Raw genomic sequence first — 19,106 nt, 5'->3', positions numbered from 1 at the left:
TTAAAGGAACAAACACAGTTTGATTCAATAGTGTACTTTTAAAATGAAGTATCAAAACATGTGCCTAAGCTACAAATAACTGTAATTTCTGATTTAACTATGTATTAAATTATTAAAATCATATTTTAGGATCGAGGACATGACTCTAAAAAAAATACAACGATAAAAAATTAAGATAGAGGACTAGTAATTTCTCTTTTTTTTCCAACCATGATTCTGACTCAGACACATTGTTTGCTTCTCTTCTACTTATTCCTATCATTATTAGTATTCTACTATTATCTTATTCCTATTACTTCTTTTGGCTTGGAGTATTTTTACTATTTTTTATTTTAATACTTTTATTTTCATCATAGTGTTTTACTTATGCATTTCTTTCAAACTGTTCTACAAAAAAAAATTCTTGAGCCAAGGGCTGCTGAAAACCTCTCTACCTCATACTGTATATATGTTGTTCTGCCATCAATAACACAGGGAATGCCTCGGTCTTCATATATAGTTAACTAAACAAAGATGAATCACAAGGAGAGGAAAGGAGATGGAGAAAGCGTTGGGCAGCTCGATGGCAAAATTATTCTGCACACACTGATAAGACAGACCAACGGCCAAATGCAAGCTTCTGGACATTAACCAAGTGCACTAATTTGGGATACTCTAAAATCCCTATCGAGCACATATATGTCCAATCTACAGAACATTCAGTTTATATGTGAACCATAGGAACTGAGTGCCAAACACAAGCTTCAAGGGAACATCCCGAAGCATCAAGACACATCAAATTATTATGGTAACCATGCTACAACCTATTATAGGAACAGAAAACAAGCAACACAACTTAGGCAGATAAGAAACGACTCATCCATGAACGGAAGCGGGACCAAGCTTGCTCCACAGCAGCATCTTCTACATCAGGCATCCCCATCTTTTGCCTCCTTTCAACACCCTCCGGTGACTTGTTCATGAATGCATGTCCAGTCTTTGGATAGAAGTAAACCTCATGTGGAACTCCTGCTGTTTTCAGTTTTTCCTCTAGAGCTTTCCCAGTCTAGAAAGTAGAAACCATATAACAAAGATAGGTTAAATTTCTCTCAATGCACATGACTATGTGTTAGTATAATTATGTACAAATTATGCATGTTCGTTACAAGAGGAAAACTCGTGATGCTCAATGCAACATTCATTGCTCTATAGTTGTTTAACAAATACCTTTCTCAATACAGATACATAAACATTATATTCATTGATAACCAAATTATAATAACAACTCTTGAATTACAAAGAGAAGTAGTGAAATAACAAGTAACTAAAGAAGAGATAAGAATGGGGATGAGAGAAGTTAAGACTCTAGAAAGAAGATGAGAGGAAAAGACAGTTTCTTCACAATACACATAATCCTCCAAAAACCGCAGATGACAACCATTTAAAGTCTACTCAACCTGGATCCCAAGCAAAACAAGTATTGGGCTGTCTAATTCTTGGGCCTCTTTGTGGTTTAGCCTCAAGCCCAACAACTTGGCCAGCCGTGTTCACAACAGACTCTTTCATTTGCTTATGATGTGTGCTTCTATTTTCCCAATCATTCCTTTTCTTTATTTAATCAACCAATGAGGATATCGAATATTCTTAAACCCAAAAACTTAATTTGATCTACTTTAACCTCATTTGAATTTTCATTTTTTCTCTTCTTTTTTTTTCTTTTTTTTTTATGTGTGTGTGAGATTAGACAGGACATGATGCAGTTGCGGTTTACCTAGGACATTACCTCAAATAGGAAGGTATGGAGGAAGCGAGTTAGGGTAGAAGGTTAGTAGGTAGGTTTGTTTCCACGCTAGTAGGTAGGAGTGTATTGTCTTGGTGCCCTTGCTAGTAGTCATAGTGCTACGTTGTCTTACCTGTTAGAACTTAATGCCACACCTAGACCTCTTGTATTTAGTTATATCAAAGGGACGTGTAAAAAGAAAAAATGAGAATTGACCAACTTGTATTTTTAATTACAAATCTTACTTGGGTAGAAAATGGAAAAGGTATGCAACTTGGGTTTATCACTTTTTTTTTAATGAGAAGTATGTACTTAGTCAACAATTAGATTTGCAAGCCTTATTTATTTCTTAACTAAAACTTTGTTTGCTTTATGTAACCATATTTCAATGGTTATATTATGGTTTACAGATACTACCATATTTCAATGGTTATCCATGTTTCCTTCTTGGATGGATACCTCAACTTTATGATTTATAGATACTATTTGCTATTGGAATACAAAACAAATAAGAACATATATACAACAGAAAAAGGCCCAAAAATACCCTTCAAACAATCTGAAAAGGTTTAAATATACCATCATTCACCTATTTGGCTAAAAATACCCCTCTCCGCCTTTTGGTCTATTTTTACCCTTATAACTAACAGAATTTTATTAAATTAATTTTATTATTATTATTTATTATGTGGCAAATTTCTATTTGCTGAAATTAAATCCCCACCTCCACCCCCTTCATTTAACCTGCTCCATGACCCAATTGCCCATGGTATCCCACCCCAGACCCAATTGGAATCCCCTTATTCGGCTTTCTTGAAATCTTTCTCTTCGATTCTATTCTCAAAATTGGGTGCTCTATTTTTCAGTTCTAAGTGCATTTTCTTAGTTAGAAACTTCATAAACTTGTTGGAGAGTCCACGATCTTCATATCAAAATCCTAATTTTCTTCTTTACCCTCTACTCTACTGTACTGAAACAGAACTATGCATCAGATCAGGAAAATTATGAAAAAAACTCGATTTTTCTTGCTGTAGAGATTAGGATTTCAAGATCAAAATATTCTTATTTTTTACCTTTTAGTGTAAATTTAAAATATGAGCTGGAGTAAAAAAAGGAATTTTGTTGATATGATGAAGAAGAGGAGGAAAAGTGTAATTCTTGTAGCAACAATTTTATAGAGAATGAAGAATTAGAGAAATTTTAAGGGTCTGTTTGGAAAGCCACCAGGTAGTTGGAATTGGTGTAATTACTAGGGTAGTAATTACCAGCCTAGTAATTACACTGCCATGTTTGTTTGCCTCACTGTAATTACACATGTCTTGTTTGAATGCCACATTTGAATGCCACAGTGTAATTACACATGTTCTATTTGGATGCACAATTGCAATCATAAAATTATAATAAATTTTAAAAATAAAAATTAATTATTTAAAATTTAGACTAAACAAATAAGAAACTTTATAAATGATATTAAATATTTATGATATATATTATTTTTTGAAAATATATTAATTAATAAACATATGTTTTTAACTAATATTATGAAAAACTAATTGATTTATATTTTTTCAAATTAATATATTTCAATTGAATTGATCATAATAACTAAAAGTATAAAGTTTCTACGAACGTCGTGAAATGCATGTTTGATAAAAAGATTAATATATAAATAAAATGTCATATGTTATTAAAATGTTTGACAAAAAGATAATCTATCAAGTCTAATTAAAAAATGACTAGCAATGTGAATTCAATATTACTAAAACAAATGAAACTGAAAATATAACATAAGTAATAAATTCAAAACAAAAAATTTATCATAATACTCTTATTGCAAATTCCAACAAAGCATGCATAAATATGATTTATTTTTATTTTAAAAAAAAAAAAAAAACATAAGTCTATAACCTTACTTAACAATAAATTCTATTTTAATTTAAAAATTAGATTATTAATAAAATTATTCTATTGAGAAAATAAGCATGGCATAAAGAAATAGATAATACGAAAAAATTTCATAGAATCACGTGAAGAAGGTTGAGAATGAAAAGGAAATTGAATATAATAATATAAAATATAAAATAAACTTTTAGAAATTTTTAGAATAATAAAAATAAAAAAGGAACTTAAAATATAGAAATAAAAAAAAATAAAACAAAAAAATAAAAATAAAAATAAAAAAGAAGAAATTAAAAAGTAATCCATGTAATTACCAGCAATTCACAACCTCTCCCTGTGAATTGAAAAGTGTAATTAACCCTGCTAGTTACACCAATTACATGTTGACCAAGTAATTGCCTATCCAACCAAACAGGACAGACAACCAAACAGGACAGACAATGTAATTACACCCAATTATACCAAATCCAATTACCATGGTGGCTTTCCAAACCGGCCCTAAGAGTTCAAATTGGTGGTGCAGAAGCAGAGCTCAACGAATTGTGCAAGAGAGCTGATGATTTCATTGTGAGAGTCAACAATCAAATTAGACTTGAAGTTGTCGATGACCCACCTTCACCCCTTTATTTGACCTGCCCCATGACCCAGATTTCTATCCAAATTATCCACAATATCCAAATGTCTATACATGTGAGGTGGGATTTTAATTTAAGCAAGTAAAAACTTGCTTAGTAAATTAATTTAAGAAAAGTTTGTTAGTTTTAAGGGTAAAAATGAACCAAATAGGTGGAGTGAGGAGTATTTTCAGCCAAATAGGTGGATGAGGGGTATATTTAAACCTTTTCGGATAGTTTAAGCCCTTTTCCATATATACAATTTTAAATTGTATACTTTAGACTATCTTTGATTCAATGAACAACACTTGCATTGTGCTTAGGGTTTGTTTGATTTTCTCAGTATTCTTTAGTAATAATGTATTTATTTAGCATAAAGTGTCGACACTAGTTGATCCTATTGATGACAAAATTGATCTTATTGCAAGATCGATTTATGTCCATCTAGTGTTGACACTTAACTTTAATTTGGTGATAATGTGTTTGTTTACCATAAGTGTCAACACTAGTTGATCCTATTGATGACAAAATTGATTTTCTTACGAGATCGATTTGTCACATAGTGTTGACACTTGTTTGGAACTAGTTCTTGTTGTTTTGTACTAGACTTCAGTTTAATTGTTGAATTAGTTTGTAACAAAGTATAGTTGTTATTTTGTAATAGACTTTGGTTTAGTTTGGAACAAGCTTAGTATTTATGTGGTTAAGTTGTTGTAATTAGTTCAAATGTAGTTTAATTAACCTCTAGTTTGATTTATTATTAAATAATAATAATAATAATAAATTATGGACCGAGTTTCAACAATTCACCAAATTGGAGGTGGGGAATGGAGCAAAAATTAGATTTTGGACTGACTTGTGGACGAGAGATGAGTGCTTGAAACAAGGATTTCTTATTTTTTCAGCTGTTGAAATAACAAAGATGGAGTTGTGGCTGATTTTTATTCCAACACGGAATGGCAGATGAATTTTAGAAGGAATTTGAACGATTGGGAAATCGACGACTTTTGTCAATTGCTCCTTCAACTGGATTATACCCACATTCATCAGAGTTAGGGGGATTCACTAGTATGGATAACTAGTAATGATGGAACCTTTTCAGTTAAAAAGTGTTATAGCCTTCTAATGAAGCAAACAAGATTTTATGATACTAGTTGGCCATGAAACGGGATTTGGAGAACTAAAGCACCTATAAAGGTAGCTTGTTTTGGTTGGATTGCAGCATGGGGAGCTTGCCTTACTCACAATTATCTTCAGAAAAAGGGTTTTGCACTAAGTAATAGATGTTACTTATGTGAAGAAGATTTGAAGACTGTGAATCACCTTCTTTTGCATTGCAGAATAGCTAGACAATGTTGAGAATTTTTCTTCCGTATTTGCGGGATCTCTTGGATCATGCTTCAGCGTGTGAAGGAATTATTGGAGAATTGGCAGCACCAAAGAACACATAAAGCTTTGAAGCAAATCTGGAGAACTATACCTTTGTGCATATCCTGGACTATCTGGCTAGAAAGAAATAAAGCTTGTTTTGATGGGCAAAAAGACCATATTTCTAGAGTTAAAAACAAGTGTTTACATAATTTGTTTTGGTGGTGTAAAAGTAGTTTCCTTGATAATATAGATCGATATATGGAGTTTTTGGAGCTGCTAGGGTGATGTTGTAATTGACTATATGGATATTCCCAGCAGTCTTTTGTAACTTTTGGTTTTGTTACCTTCTTGGTACTTAGTCAATAAACCTTTACCTTATCAAAAATAAAAATAGTTTGATTTATTATTTGAAATAATATGGATTAGTTGGCGGATTTAGTTGTTGGAACTAATGTGGTTTAGTTGTTGAAATTAGTTTAATTAACCTCTGGTTTAATTTATTAATTGAAACAATGTGGTCTAGTTGTTGGAATTTGTTAAAATATAGTTTAATCCACCTCTAGTTATTTATTATTTGAAATAATAATGTGGTTTAGTTGGTGATTTAGTTGTTGGAATTAATGTGGTTTGGAACTAGTAAAATCACAATTAGTATTTAATTACTCTATTTTAAAGTTTAAATTATCATTATTGTTTGTGAGATGAAACTTGATCATAGTTGGATGTGATAGAAAACATTTTTTGTCGAGCAAGTACGACTGCGGAATTTGCATGTGTCACTCGTTTTGTTTCACATGAGATATCAAACATCAAAGGATATCTTTAAGCATCTTTTGTTCAATGGGTATAAATTAGGGTATACAGTTTGGACTAGTAACAATAGGTTTAATAACTATGTTATTGGTGGAAGTAATAGATATACGAAACATAATTATGTCCAAGGTTCTCGAATCAAGATATGATTCATGATGCTTTAGGGATGCATTCCTATTTTGGGGAAAATGTAGAAGAAACTCCCAATGAAGAAGCACACAGTTTTTATAAACAATTGTGTGACGCTAGTTGTCCTTTGTCCGACAAGAGTCCTCACTCTCAATTATCTATTGCAGTTAGATTGTTAAGTATCAAATCTAATTGGAATGTTACTCAAGGAGCAATGGACTCTATTAGACCTTATGAATGAATTTTGTTTTTGAACTTAGTAACTTGGTATTATATCACAACCAATATAACCCATGTACTGAAACCTTATGAATGAATTAATTGACCTCGATATAGAGGTTCTTTATTCTTACTATAACACAAAGAGATTGGTGTCTAAGTCAGGACTCTCCTCAATCATAATTGATTGTTGTAAAAAATGGTTGCATGTTTTACTTTAAGAAGAATGTCGATCTAGAGACATGTGAGTTTTGTGGACACCCTCTAGTGGAAAGAAAATTGTTACTAAGGCGATGTATTATTTACCTCTTGTACCAAGATTGAAGAAGTTGAATGCATCAAATAGTTCCACTATACATATGAGATGGCATCATGAAAATAGAAGATCACCTAGTATCATGTATCATCCATCAGATGGAGAGGCTCAGAAGCAATTTGATAAAACTTATCCAAATTTGCAGCTAAACCAAGAAATGTTAGGTTGAGTTTGTGTGCAGATGGTTTCACCCCTTTTCCAGTTGGGGCTACACCATATTCATGTTGTTCTATATTTATTACACCGTATAATCTTCCACCTGAGATGTGTATAACAAGTCCATATATATTTCTAAAATTGAATTATTCATGGCCTTTTTAAATGATATGGAAATCCACGTGTGAGCGATTGTATTACACACACCACTTAGTAGTCAAAAAAGGGTTTAAAATGTTGCGTTCTAGTGAGTTTAAGGGTTCAGTTGACAAAATGATAAGTAGGAGGATCCAGCTGACAAACGGAACCAAGTACAAGGGTCTCTCAAGTCATTCCGCCTTGAGAAAGTTGGATAAGTTTTATCAAAATGCTTACATGTTTCTCCATCTGATGGATGATACATGACACCATGTGGTCTTCTATCTTCACGATGCCATCTCATATGGGGAGCAGAGCTATTTGATGCATACAACCTCTTCAATCTTGGTATAAGAGGTAAATAATGCATCGCCTTAATAGTAATTTTTTTCCATTAGAATCACGCTTATAGTGAAGTTGTCCATAAAACTCACAAGACTTTAACTCGACATCCTCCTTAAAGTAGAATATGCAATCATTTTCACAACAATCAATTTTTTTTTTGATACGGGAAACTCGCAACCGCTACCCTTTGGGTGCGCACAGGGTAAAACCCATATCCTATGCAATAGCTCGCAAACAACATAGGAGAGGTAACCCGCACTAGGCAAGCTGCGACGAGCTCGACCCAGAAGGCAAACCCCTTGCTTTCGCTGGCAAGGGGTTTCGAACTTGAGACCTCCAACATGGAAGTCCCAAGCCCAAACCACTAGGTCACAACAATCAATTTTGATCGAAGAGAATCCTAACTTAGACACCAATTTCTTTATCTTGTAGTAAGAATCAGGAACCTCTATATCAAGATCAGTTAATTCATTCATACGGTCTATATAGAGTCCATTGCTTGTTGAGCAACATTGCAATTAAATTTGACACTTAACAATCTAATTGCAACAGATAATTGAGAGTGCAGACTCTCATCGAATAAAGGATGACTAGCATCATACAATTGTTCATAAAAACTATGTTTCTTTCTTGGGAGAAGCTTCTACATTTTCCATGTCCAAAATTGGAATACATCTCAAAAACATCATGAACCATATCTGACATTCTAGAGAACCTTGAACATAATTATGTTCCATAATTTACTACTTTCAAGTTATTAAACCTATTGTTACTATCAACTTCACCATGACTAGTCTATACTATATAACCAATTTAATTCCTTTGAAAATAAGATGCATAGAAACATTCTTTGTTGTTTGATATCTGACGTTTTCACAGTTAACACAAGGACACCCAATCAATCCCGAAGTTAAAAAAGGATCAACTGACTTTGCATGGTTTACAAAACGAGTTACACCTTATGCGAATTCCGCAATCATACCTGCTCGACCAAGATTATTTCTATTATACATCCAACTACAATCAGGTTCCATCTACACAAACAATAATGATTATTTCAAACTTCAAAATATAGTAATTAAATATTAATTGTGATTTTACTATTTTCAAACAACATTAATTCTAAATATTCCAACAAATAGATCACCAACTAAACCACATTATTTCAAATAATAAATTAAACTAGAGGTTAATTAAACTATATTTGATCTAAGTAGTTTGAATTGACTTATTTTTAGCGACTTTTGGCTTTTAAGCACTTTTTTAGTTTTAGAAGTGTTTGGATAAACACAAAAGTGTTTTTAAGCACTTTTTAAAGCTGAAAAAGTACCCAAAAAAGTCCAAAGTTGGGGGTCCCCAACTTATGACTTTTGGCTTTTAACTTATAAGCCTCTTAAAAAGATCAATCCAAACACCCCCTAATTCCAACAACCAAACCACATTAATTTTGAACTTGTTCTAAACTAATTCCAACAACTAAATCCACCAACTAAACCACATATTTCAAATAATAAATCAAACTAGAGGTTAATACAATTCTTTTTGAACTAATTCCAAGAACTAAACCACATTAATTCTAAACTAGTTCTAAACCGATTCCAACAACTAAATCTACCAACTAAACCACATTATTTCAAATAATAAATCAAACTAAAAACTAATTATACTACATTTGAGCTAATTCCAACAACTAAACGATACTAATGCTAAACTAATTCAAAACTACTTCAAACAACTAAACAAAAGTCTAGTACAAAACAACAACTATACTTTGTTACAAGATAATTCCAACAACTAAGCAAAAGTCTAGTACAAAACAAACAAGATCTAGTTCCAAACAAGTGTAAACACTAGATGGATACAAATTAATCTTGCAACAAAATCAATTTTGTTATTAACAGAATCAACTAGTGTTGGCACTTATGCTAAAGCCTAAACAAACAGATTATCGCCAAATTAAAGTTAAGTGTCAACAGTATGTGAACATAAATCGATCTTGCAAGAAAATCAATTTTGTCGTCAATAGGATCAACTAGTGTCAACACTTACGCTAAACAAACACATTATCAGTAAAACACGCTCTAAAAGAAAAAAACTAAGCAAAATGCAAGTGTTGTCCATTGAATCAAAAGATAGTTTGATATATACAACAATTAAAATTGTATATACTTACAACGTATATAAGTAAATAATTTGACTATTGATTGTAGCTTTATATATATACATATGTGTGTGCCATAAACCTAAGAATAAACCAAGTACCCAGTCAATCTATACTTATTGGTTGTAGTGTAGTCAAAGCACCCAAGTTAGGTTGACCAAGTCCAGTGCAGATCCCACACCCACCCTGGATCGTATCGGATGGACACAGGTGCAACGAGGAACTTTGAAGAATCTAAGTAACATAGAATAATCTATATCTATACATTGTTTGATGAAGTACACCATTAGTTGCCAACCCCCTTCAATATCCCACAAATAATTGCAGATACTAAAATGTTCATTCAAAATGGGACATAATAAAAGCACCAGCCAAATAGGGCCAAGGAAAGCGGAATGTGCCAATAGTTGAAAAAGCACAATGACCCAACATAACCATGTTCCATGATCATGACATGAAAATAGGATTATCCATATACAGAAGCCAACTAGCACAAAGGAAATGTACCTTTACTTCTGAAAACCCAACAAAAGCATCATCTTCACCAAAATGAGCTTGCACAGGGGCCTTAGCATTAACAGGATCAGCAAGCTCTGGTGAAGGAACCCCATAAAAGGCTACAACTGCATTAACCTCTGGGACCAAAACAGAACTTGCAATGGCAAGAGCACCACCCATGCAGTATCCAGTAACTCCAACCTAATACCACATATTTGTAACCCATAAGCTCTACTATGAAAAATATCAGTTGAACAATGTTGACAACTCTATCATGTACACAAAGATCATCAAGCGTATAATGAGGCTAAACAAATTGAAGCATTAAATCCACACATTGCTTACTATAGAGTATGCAATTTGTTGGAAATCAACAAGACAATGCTATATGTATGGTGAGAAGATGAACTTGGACAAAAAAGTATGGTTTACAACATATCATGACTAAAATCAGTGCATACGGACATTTGACATTAATACTACTATACTATTTATTTTCTCATATTGCATATCTTTACTATGGAATTACAAAAGTTCCATAAGGAATCTCCTTTACTTCAAACAGCTACATATTGTGTCTCACGACACCCTAACCTCCAACTTTTCATACAGTCAATGCTCTAATGACATTTCATGTTCTATAGTTACAAGAATGGAATGTCCTATAATAGACAATATCCCATGACTAAAGTATCTTGAGCTTGTCATATTTTACATCCCAAATAGTGATTTTGATAATTACTAGCAAGTCTAATGAGCTTAATTAGCAAATATCTTGTTATCGACAAGATAACAAGATATTCCCATGAAACTATTTGATATCATGTTGACATTGGTCATACAACGAATGACACAATTTTTTTATATGAGGCAAAAGGAATGATACAATTTACTTTAAACGAAAGGAGAATGTATATACAAATTTGTAGTCAATGTTGCAGAAACACCAAAACCGCTTACCTAGAAATAATTGTTATTAACAATAACAACAACAATATTAATCAACTTCATCAAAAAAATGAAACAATTGTGATTAAGTTCCATTGGCAAACACCAAAATATATGATCAAATAAGCCACTTCTTATTTGCTTTTGAAGTCAACACTAGGATGTTTCCTTGTAAATGTTTAAGGATCGTGAGACATTAGAATTAGAAGATGATGTGGCGAAATGATTAATGAATTGGGAAAGGGTGGGGAAGCACGGAAGGCCTAGAAGTCCAAGATTCAAATCCCAATAGAGACAAAATATACTAGGTGATTTCTTTCCATATGCCTAAGCCTTTGTAGAAAAAAATATCCGGTACATGTACTGGTGGAAAGTAGCAGGTACTCAATAAATTAATAGAGAACTCGAGATGTGCTCAAGTTGGCTTGGACACAACCGTTATCAAAAAGATATAGAAGAATAATCTGAACAGAAGATTTAGTACACGAATTCTACTGATAGAGCCTCAGCATACTCACATTAGCTCATATCAATTGACAATACTTATATCCATTCTCTTTCTGATTAAATTAAAATTGAAAGAGCAATTAGGTAACTTCCCAGCACACAGTTAACTAGCGCTCATAATAATAAAGAGACCAGTCATTTTTTATAATGTAATTAAGAGACCAATGTACCTAGCACCTCTCTGCAACAAAGGAGAACTATAATCCTATCCAATTGTTTCATTTTCAGAAATATGCAGACAAGCAATGTTAAGTCCTAACCAATATTTCAGCTACTTCAGACAAGATTTCTGTCTCTAAGTGGAGTCTGTATAATTAGTAAAACTTAATACTCTAAACTATAAACAGCATTTGATGTCTGAGAAATTAAATGAGTGTCACCAATAGCTTCAAGTCGGACCATCTTTGTTGATGAAACTGACTGTAGTATAAACCGCAAGTACCTTTTTGGATCCATTTGCCTTTAGCCAATTAACTGAAGCCTGAATATCTTTGACAGCCCCTTGCCAGTCAAGACCATCCATCAGATGTTGTGCTTCTGCAACATCTAGGCCAACTTTTCCACGATACAAACTGAAATCACAAAGTAAAAGAGAAAAAAGAAATAAAACATTAACAATCAGCTACATCATGGCAGCTCAGACATTCATCAACTGGAAATTCATCTAAGAAAAGGTGTCTTACTCGGGGATAAGTGCCTTATAACCAGAATCAAATTGAGAAATTTTCTCCGCATGATTTTTTATCTCAAAATCAACACCCCACCACTCCTGAAGCACAACGATTCCTGGGGCATCATCTTTTCCAATTACATAGGCATCAAATGTCTGCATGATAAGATCACTAAAAGATTCAGTAAGAAGAGGATCAAGTAAGGATTCCCATTCTGCTGGTCAGGCTAAGAAACAACTCTCATCTCCAGTTGAGGCCTTCTAACACGACAATGATATACAGCAGGTTGAACAAAAAGACATCTTGAACACCATTACACGGTATTAAATTGATTAATCAATCAACAATGCCTCAATCCCTAATTAGTTGCAATCGGAAGTACAGATCCTATGTACTAATTGCTTGTTTAAACCAGAACCAATAATTATCCAAACAGGAAAAAATGATTATTCTTTCATTTTTCAGAATCTAAATCAGCAAACCCTAAACTAATTTTCACTCATTACAACAAATTTCTAATCAAAATAAACACTTCTCAATGATTATTGCACATTACACAATTCACATTAATCCAATTCAAGTAAAAATAATTCCTCTAATTTCCAGTCCCCTCATCACTAAATCAATCAACAGCACCTCAATCATAAGCTAATTAAGATTTATTGAAAAAGAAAAAAGTGAATCTCGAAATCCGCTCAACTATTAGGTCCATAATACTTACAGTATCATCCCTTTGAATCTGAACTTTCTTGAATGGAGTAGCGGAGTCAGCCATGGCACGAAGCTGAAAGCGATAACCGGAGAGACGATGGGTGAGTGTTCGAGCTCTAGTGGTATGTGTAGGTTTGTTGACTGTGAAAAGGCCACTTGAGAATATTCTAGAGCAAGTCGATATCATGCCTTCCATTCTGTTTTCTCAAGATCTAATTGTATAAATTTCGTCTTTGTTTAAAAAATTACTAAATATAAAGTTCTAATAAAATATTAAATTCATTTAACATTATATAAATAAAATAATTTACAAAATTATGTGGCAATTGGTGGTGGTGGTGGTGATGATTAATGATGGTGATTGTGAATTTGTGTACGTCGATTTGGGATAATATTGATTAATGATGATGATTATGAGTAGTATCTTATGATAAATGAGTGACAATAGTGATTAATTATAGCGATGGTTGATAATTAGTAGTAAAATAAAAAGTGATAGCTAATGGGGTTGATGATGATGATGATTAGTGATGTATATTATTGATTAATGGTGATAATTATTGATAGTGATTAGTGGATCTAATAATTGTTGGTGGAGATGATTGCAAATGATGATGACTGACAGTGATGACGATTGATTTTGGTGATTAGCAATAGCGATAGTTGTAGTTGTGCTGAGGATGGTGGTTGTGGATGAACGGTCAGTGGTGGACCTACCCTTGGTCAAGGGGTGTCGAGCGGCACCCCTTTGTTGGGAAATTACGGTGTATATAGTGGTTAAATTTTAGTTTAGTAAATATAAATACATAAATTAACATCTCTTGAAACAAGTTGAAGGTTTTAGTCTATTGGTTAGGGAATTGCAAACATTCCATGAGGTCATGTGTTCAAGCCATGGTATATTTTTTTTTACTATAACCATTGACACTCCTTAATAAAAATCCTAACTGTGAATGGTGGTGATGGTTGTGACTGAAATTATGGTTATGAGTGGTGGCGGACGGGCCACTGTAAACGGTGGTGATGGTGGTGACTGAAATTATGGTTATGAGTGGTGGGTGAAAGTAAATTGAGTAGCGGTGAACTGTCATCGGTGGTTATGGTTGTGACTGAAATTATGGTTATGAGTGGTGGGTGAGTCATCGGTAGTGATGGTTGTGACTGAAATTATAGTTATGAGTGGTGGGTGAAAGTAAATTGAGTAGCGGTGAACTGTCATAGGTGGTGATGATTGTGACTGAAATTATGGTTATGAGTAGTGGGTGAGTCATTGGTGGTGATGGTTGTGATTGAAATTATGGTTATGAGTGGTGGGTGAAAGTAGATTGAGTAGCTGTGAACTGTCATCTTTGTAGAAATTCTTAAATTGACATCTTAATGATATTGACTTTGAAATTGAACAAACTTAATGACTCAGAATCTAATAATTAAGATTAAAACTTTCCTCAAGTATAAATAAAAAGGGGGATTTTATGTATAGTTTAATAGAGTGTCGGTCCTCCTGAACAAGAATAAAGATCAGAGAATTAGCATTGTGCGCCAAAATTTACATGAAGATGTGCCAAGGAACCCAGTGGTGCACTCCGAATAGAAGAATATGTTGCAGCTGATATAGATAACGACATTGACAATGCAGTAGAAGGTGTATCTTCTGAACCATTTAACTATGCATTTTTACACACTCCATGTGATCATGAAAAACTCGACAGGCGTTTGGTTGTCACTGGTTAAAATTATACAGGTATTAGTAATTTAAAGATTAATTATGAAAGATGTGATTATACAAGAACTTCTTACAGCAAAATAGTAGAAGGAGAATGTTCATTCAGCAAGCAGTAAGACTAGTTAGAGGTTCATATTCAAAACATAGTAAAGCTGCAAAATTATTCTCTATATATGGTATCTCTTTCTACTAGTTACTTGAATTCCTTCCCAACACTTTTGCTATCTGTATCTACTAGCAATTATTGTGGTGGTTGACGAGTTAGATTCAACTCTAACTGATGCAGCATAATTGGAATCTCCGGATCGTCCTGCAAATTAAACACAAAATTACTACTACTTAATATCATAAAGTATATTTTGGTTTTGTACATAATTAGCTAGAGGGATGTTGTATTTGTGGGAAGAAATAAGACGATGGACTCACACGAATAATGATGCCAAACTTGTAGTCAATTAGCTGTAGTGGAAAATAGGTTCTCACTGCATCATATACCCTGTATCATGAAGGGAAAGATCAAATCAAACAATAATGTTGTGGATGATTAGAGACAAATTCACCACTACGAAACCATAATAGCAGCTGGGACCAAAAAGAATTACCCGCCTGCCCATGCTACTCGCGAAAGACTTAGGTAGCACTGAACAACATTTTTTAGCTGCTGTGAACTAGGGATTTCAGAAGCAAATGTGTCTACCAGTTGATGCAGGACTTGTATCACTAAGAGAAAACGAGCGGGGAGAGCACAACAATATTTTAGCCCTTTCTCTTGCATCAAGATTTTCATTAGTATGAGTGTTGCAATCTGCACAGACATATCAGCAGAAAGCAACATAGTAATTCAGAAAAAAGGTTGAAAAAGAGAGTCAAAAAGTTTGCTTATCATGGTCTCACTTTCATATGAATTACACTGTGTAAGACAACATTGACTCAAGCTTCTGGAACATTACATGAGAAAACTAGATGGATGTAAAAACTCTCGGACTATTTGACCATTTTCGACTCAAATATACTCCTTATACAACAAATAAGAAGAGAAGAGACAGGACCGGAATCATGAATATGAACGTTACTATGACGTGGATGATATCAAGACTAAACATATCACCAGGCCATTTCTTCCATTCTAAACAAAGTCCTATTTTTCCTCAGGAAGGCACTGCCTCATCTGCTTTAATTTGTTCTTGATGTTGTAGTCTTTCATTCTCGTAAACTCATTTAATTTACTCTAGAATTCAAAACATAAACTACATGTATAAAAGTTAATCATAGTAGAAGCATTTCGGATGATAAATTTCATGTCACTGTAGGCAGGCCTAACCTTCCGTATCAGTTGATCACCATGATGGATGCAGAGCAGGCATAAAGAAAATACTTGTGTGTCTAGCAATAAAAGAAGAATTTCTTGCCCATATGACTCATCGAACTGCACATCAAAGTGAATTCAGAACATCGTATTAGGGTCAGATACCGAGAGGAATGAGATTTGTATTATTAGAATGTAGATAGATGGAATTTACTCATGCATTATCACCTTTGCTAGGGCAGCAATAAGATTCAAGATGGTAAGCTTCACAAATTGCAGAGGCCTCATCACATTTTCAGAGATTCGGAGAAATGGGTAAAGAAAATATGGTATGTTTGCTGCATAAAAAAGAATAGTATTAGAAGAATAAACCACTGAAAATATAAGCAATTTGTTGTTGCTACCTTTGAGGAGCCCGATTCTTGCATTTGGGTGAGAAGCCATACACTGCACTCATAAAAGATTAATTTTGTTACATATCATGAAGAGTATCGCCTTTACAGGCTATATGAAAATTATGTGGCGATACACAGAACCGAAAAGTATATTCACCTGAATTACATTAAGAGCATTACAAAGTCGAGCAGATTCCGCCATTGCTAATGTTGAGTCTAAAAGCTTGGGGTACACTGCTACTACTTCCTAAAATCAATTAGATCCATAAATCAATTAAGAGTAGTGAAGTTACAATGAAGCAATTCGATGATATAGCTACCTGTAAAAGTATGGTGAGTGTAAGTTCAGAGTTCCACAAGTGAAATCCAAGATCCATGCGCATTGCTTCAGTTGACTGCTCTATGATGAAATTGTTGAGTTCAATAAGAACAGCTTCGCGAATACTACTCTCACGAAGATTCATTATCAATTGCTCTGTCCTGTAACGACGCTCTGAAAATGTTGACGCCGGCAAATTATTACTCATTTCCAGAAAACGGTTAAACGAAATCTTTATTTTCTTGTTTCTTTTTTCTGCACTCTGTGTGTTATGAATTAATGAAGGAAACAGAAAGCAGAATCTCGGGATTCGAGCCAAATGATATATATATATACACACGCGCGGGAAAGTTTGCGGTTAATGCAGAATCTCGGAATTCGAGCCAAATTCATAGGAGAAGTATTATGTTTAAGCTAACTCTATCATCTCATTTAGAAAGACGGTACAATATGTGTGTATTTTATATAATAATTGAGTTATTTTTATCCGTAAAACTTGAAATAACAAATTTATATAAACATATATATATCTAAACTTTAAACAGTTATACAAATTATATTATATAAATGTTATACAAATTCCGAAAAAAAACTTTACGTATATACAAATTTTTAAATAGTTATACAAAAAAGATTGAATGTATCTAATGATAAAATTGAAAAATCGAAGGAAATCACCGTCATATACAAATACATATCAAACGAAGAATTGTTAGTGATAAATTATACAAATGAGACAAATTATACAAATTAATTAAAACACTAAGCTGCATAATTATAACTAAAAGTTGATCGTGAATTGTAATTGAGGCAAACTGTAGCTATATTAACTAATTAACTAGTAGATATTTGTTTATCCGCATAATTTTCCCTTCATTATATTTATTTGGTAAGAATCTTTGTTTTCTTTACCACAATTTTTTTATGTTGTATTATATCAATTTCTGAACTTTTAAAATGTGTTGATTATGTGAAAGATGTGAATGTGCAACGCACACTTCGAAAGACCAGTAACCATATGCTTCGTAATTGTGGACTGAACTAAAATGAACTGTAGTGTTCATAAAAAAAAATCCAAATTTTGTACATTTGAATGGTGTTCTAGCCTATTTATTTGTCAAAATATGTGGAGAATTTGATTTGATTTGGCTTGTTTTGACTGTGCATATTTTATGATGCATAGTTATTGCATGTTGGTGTAATATATCACAAATATAATAAATTACAGTTGAAAATAAAATGACAAAAATGAAATAAAAGAAAAACAGGCTGAGGTGCGGATATCTGGCTCTCTTTAAGGAAATTGAAACTCACTACAGCATAATCTACACCGATCTAGCAGTATGTATCTTGGTTTGTCTCTTCCATGATATAACAGCCCAACAACGTCGTACAACTCAAGCAACTTTGAATTTAGTTGAAGAGCCCAAAGTTCCACATAAGAACACTTCCTTCAACATATAAATATTTTCTTTTATATAGTGAATATAGTTGAAGACTTACAATGTTTTTTGTGCTCAACTCTCAACTCTCTCTTTTAGTACACACTACAATATTTTTCCACATTTCTCATCTTTTTTGACATACACATCACAAAGGAAGAAACACCACCATTTATAGGGGAGGAATTCTTCTTTGTATTGAATTAGAATAATGTGGATAGTAATGTAAGTAAATAAATGGTCTTAGGTTACATAAGTAATAAGTTACAAGGTATAATGAGGCAGAACAATAGGTGAAATTAGTGGTAGATCATGACACTAGTGGTTATTAGGGGTGGCAATTTGAGCTCATAATGAAATGAGTTCATTTTGTCCATATTTAATGACTTGGATCACTCATATTTTATTGAGCTACTTTAATTGGTTAAATATGGGCTTCAAGTTATTTTAAGAGTCTCTACAAATATGGTCAAAATGGGTTAAATATGGGTATCCATATTGACCCATAATAGATCACTTAGTTTTCATTTCCACTCAAAATTCTTAATTGTGCTAAAAAATAAAAAAATTAATATTAATTTTCAAAAATTCAATTAATTTTCAAACTTAATTGAAAAATAGATTTTTTTTTTTTTGAAAAAAAAAAGAAAATTAGGGGTAGGTTGG

At 33.0% G+C, this 19,106-nt stretch overlaps 2 protein-coding genes across 2 annotated transcripts; both read right to left on the bottom strand.

Annotated features, from left to right (window-relative positions):
* Nucleotides 1–589: 589 nt before the first annotated feature.
* On the bottom strand, nucleotides 590–13,488 carry LOC125869293 (uncharacterized). The gene is made up of 5 exons (XM_049549864.1): nucleotides 13,266–13,488; nucleotides 12,557–12,699; nucleotides 12,316–12,445; nucleotides 10,428–10,619; nucleotides 590–1,045 (listed from the first exon to the last, which is right to left on the bottom strand). Exons 1-5 carry the CDS (start codon nucleotides 13,449–13,451, stop codon nucleotides 836–838), a joined length of 861 nt encoding a protein of 286 aa, XP_049405821.1. The 5' UTR covers nucleotides 13,452–13,488; the 3' UTR covers nucleotides 590–835.
* Nucleotides 13,489–15,219: 1,731 nt separating this feature from the next.
* On the bottom strand, nucleotides 15,220–17,206 carry LOC125868437 (uncharacterized). Its single transcript, XM_049549085.1, has 8 exons — nucleotides 17,000–17,206; nucleotides 16,837–16,926; nucleotides 16,689–16,731; nucleotides 16,513–16,622; nucleotides 16,300–16,404; nucleotides 15,581–15,783; nucleotides 15,375–15,474; nucleotides 15,220–15,285 (listed from the first exon to the last, which is right to left on the bottom strand). The coding sequence occupies exons 1-8, from the start codon at nucleotides 17,204–17,206 to the stop codon at nucleotides 15,220–15,222; spliced, it is 924 nt and encodes a 307-aa protein (XP_049405042.1).
* Between the last annotated feature and the right edge of the window lie 1,900 nt (nucleotides 17,207–19,106).

The sequence above is a fragment of the Solanum stenotomum genome, chromosome 6, assembly GCF_019186545.1.
Source record: "Solanum stenotomum isolate F172 chromosome 6, ASM1918654v1, whole genome shotgun sequence".
NCBI classification, from domain to species: Eukaryota; Viridiplantae; Streptophyta; class Magnoliopsida; order Solanales; family Solanaceae; genus Solanum; species Solanum stenotomum.
This window is presented reverse-complemented; position numbering and strand designations above follow the sequence as displayed.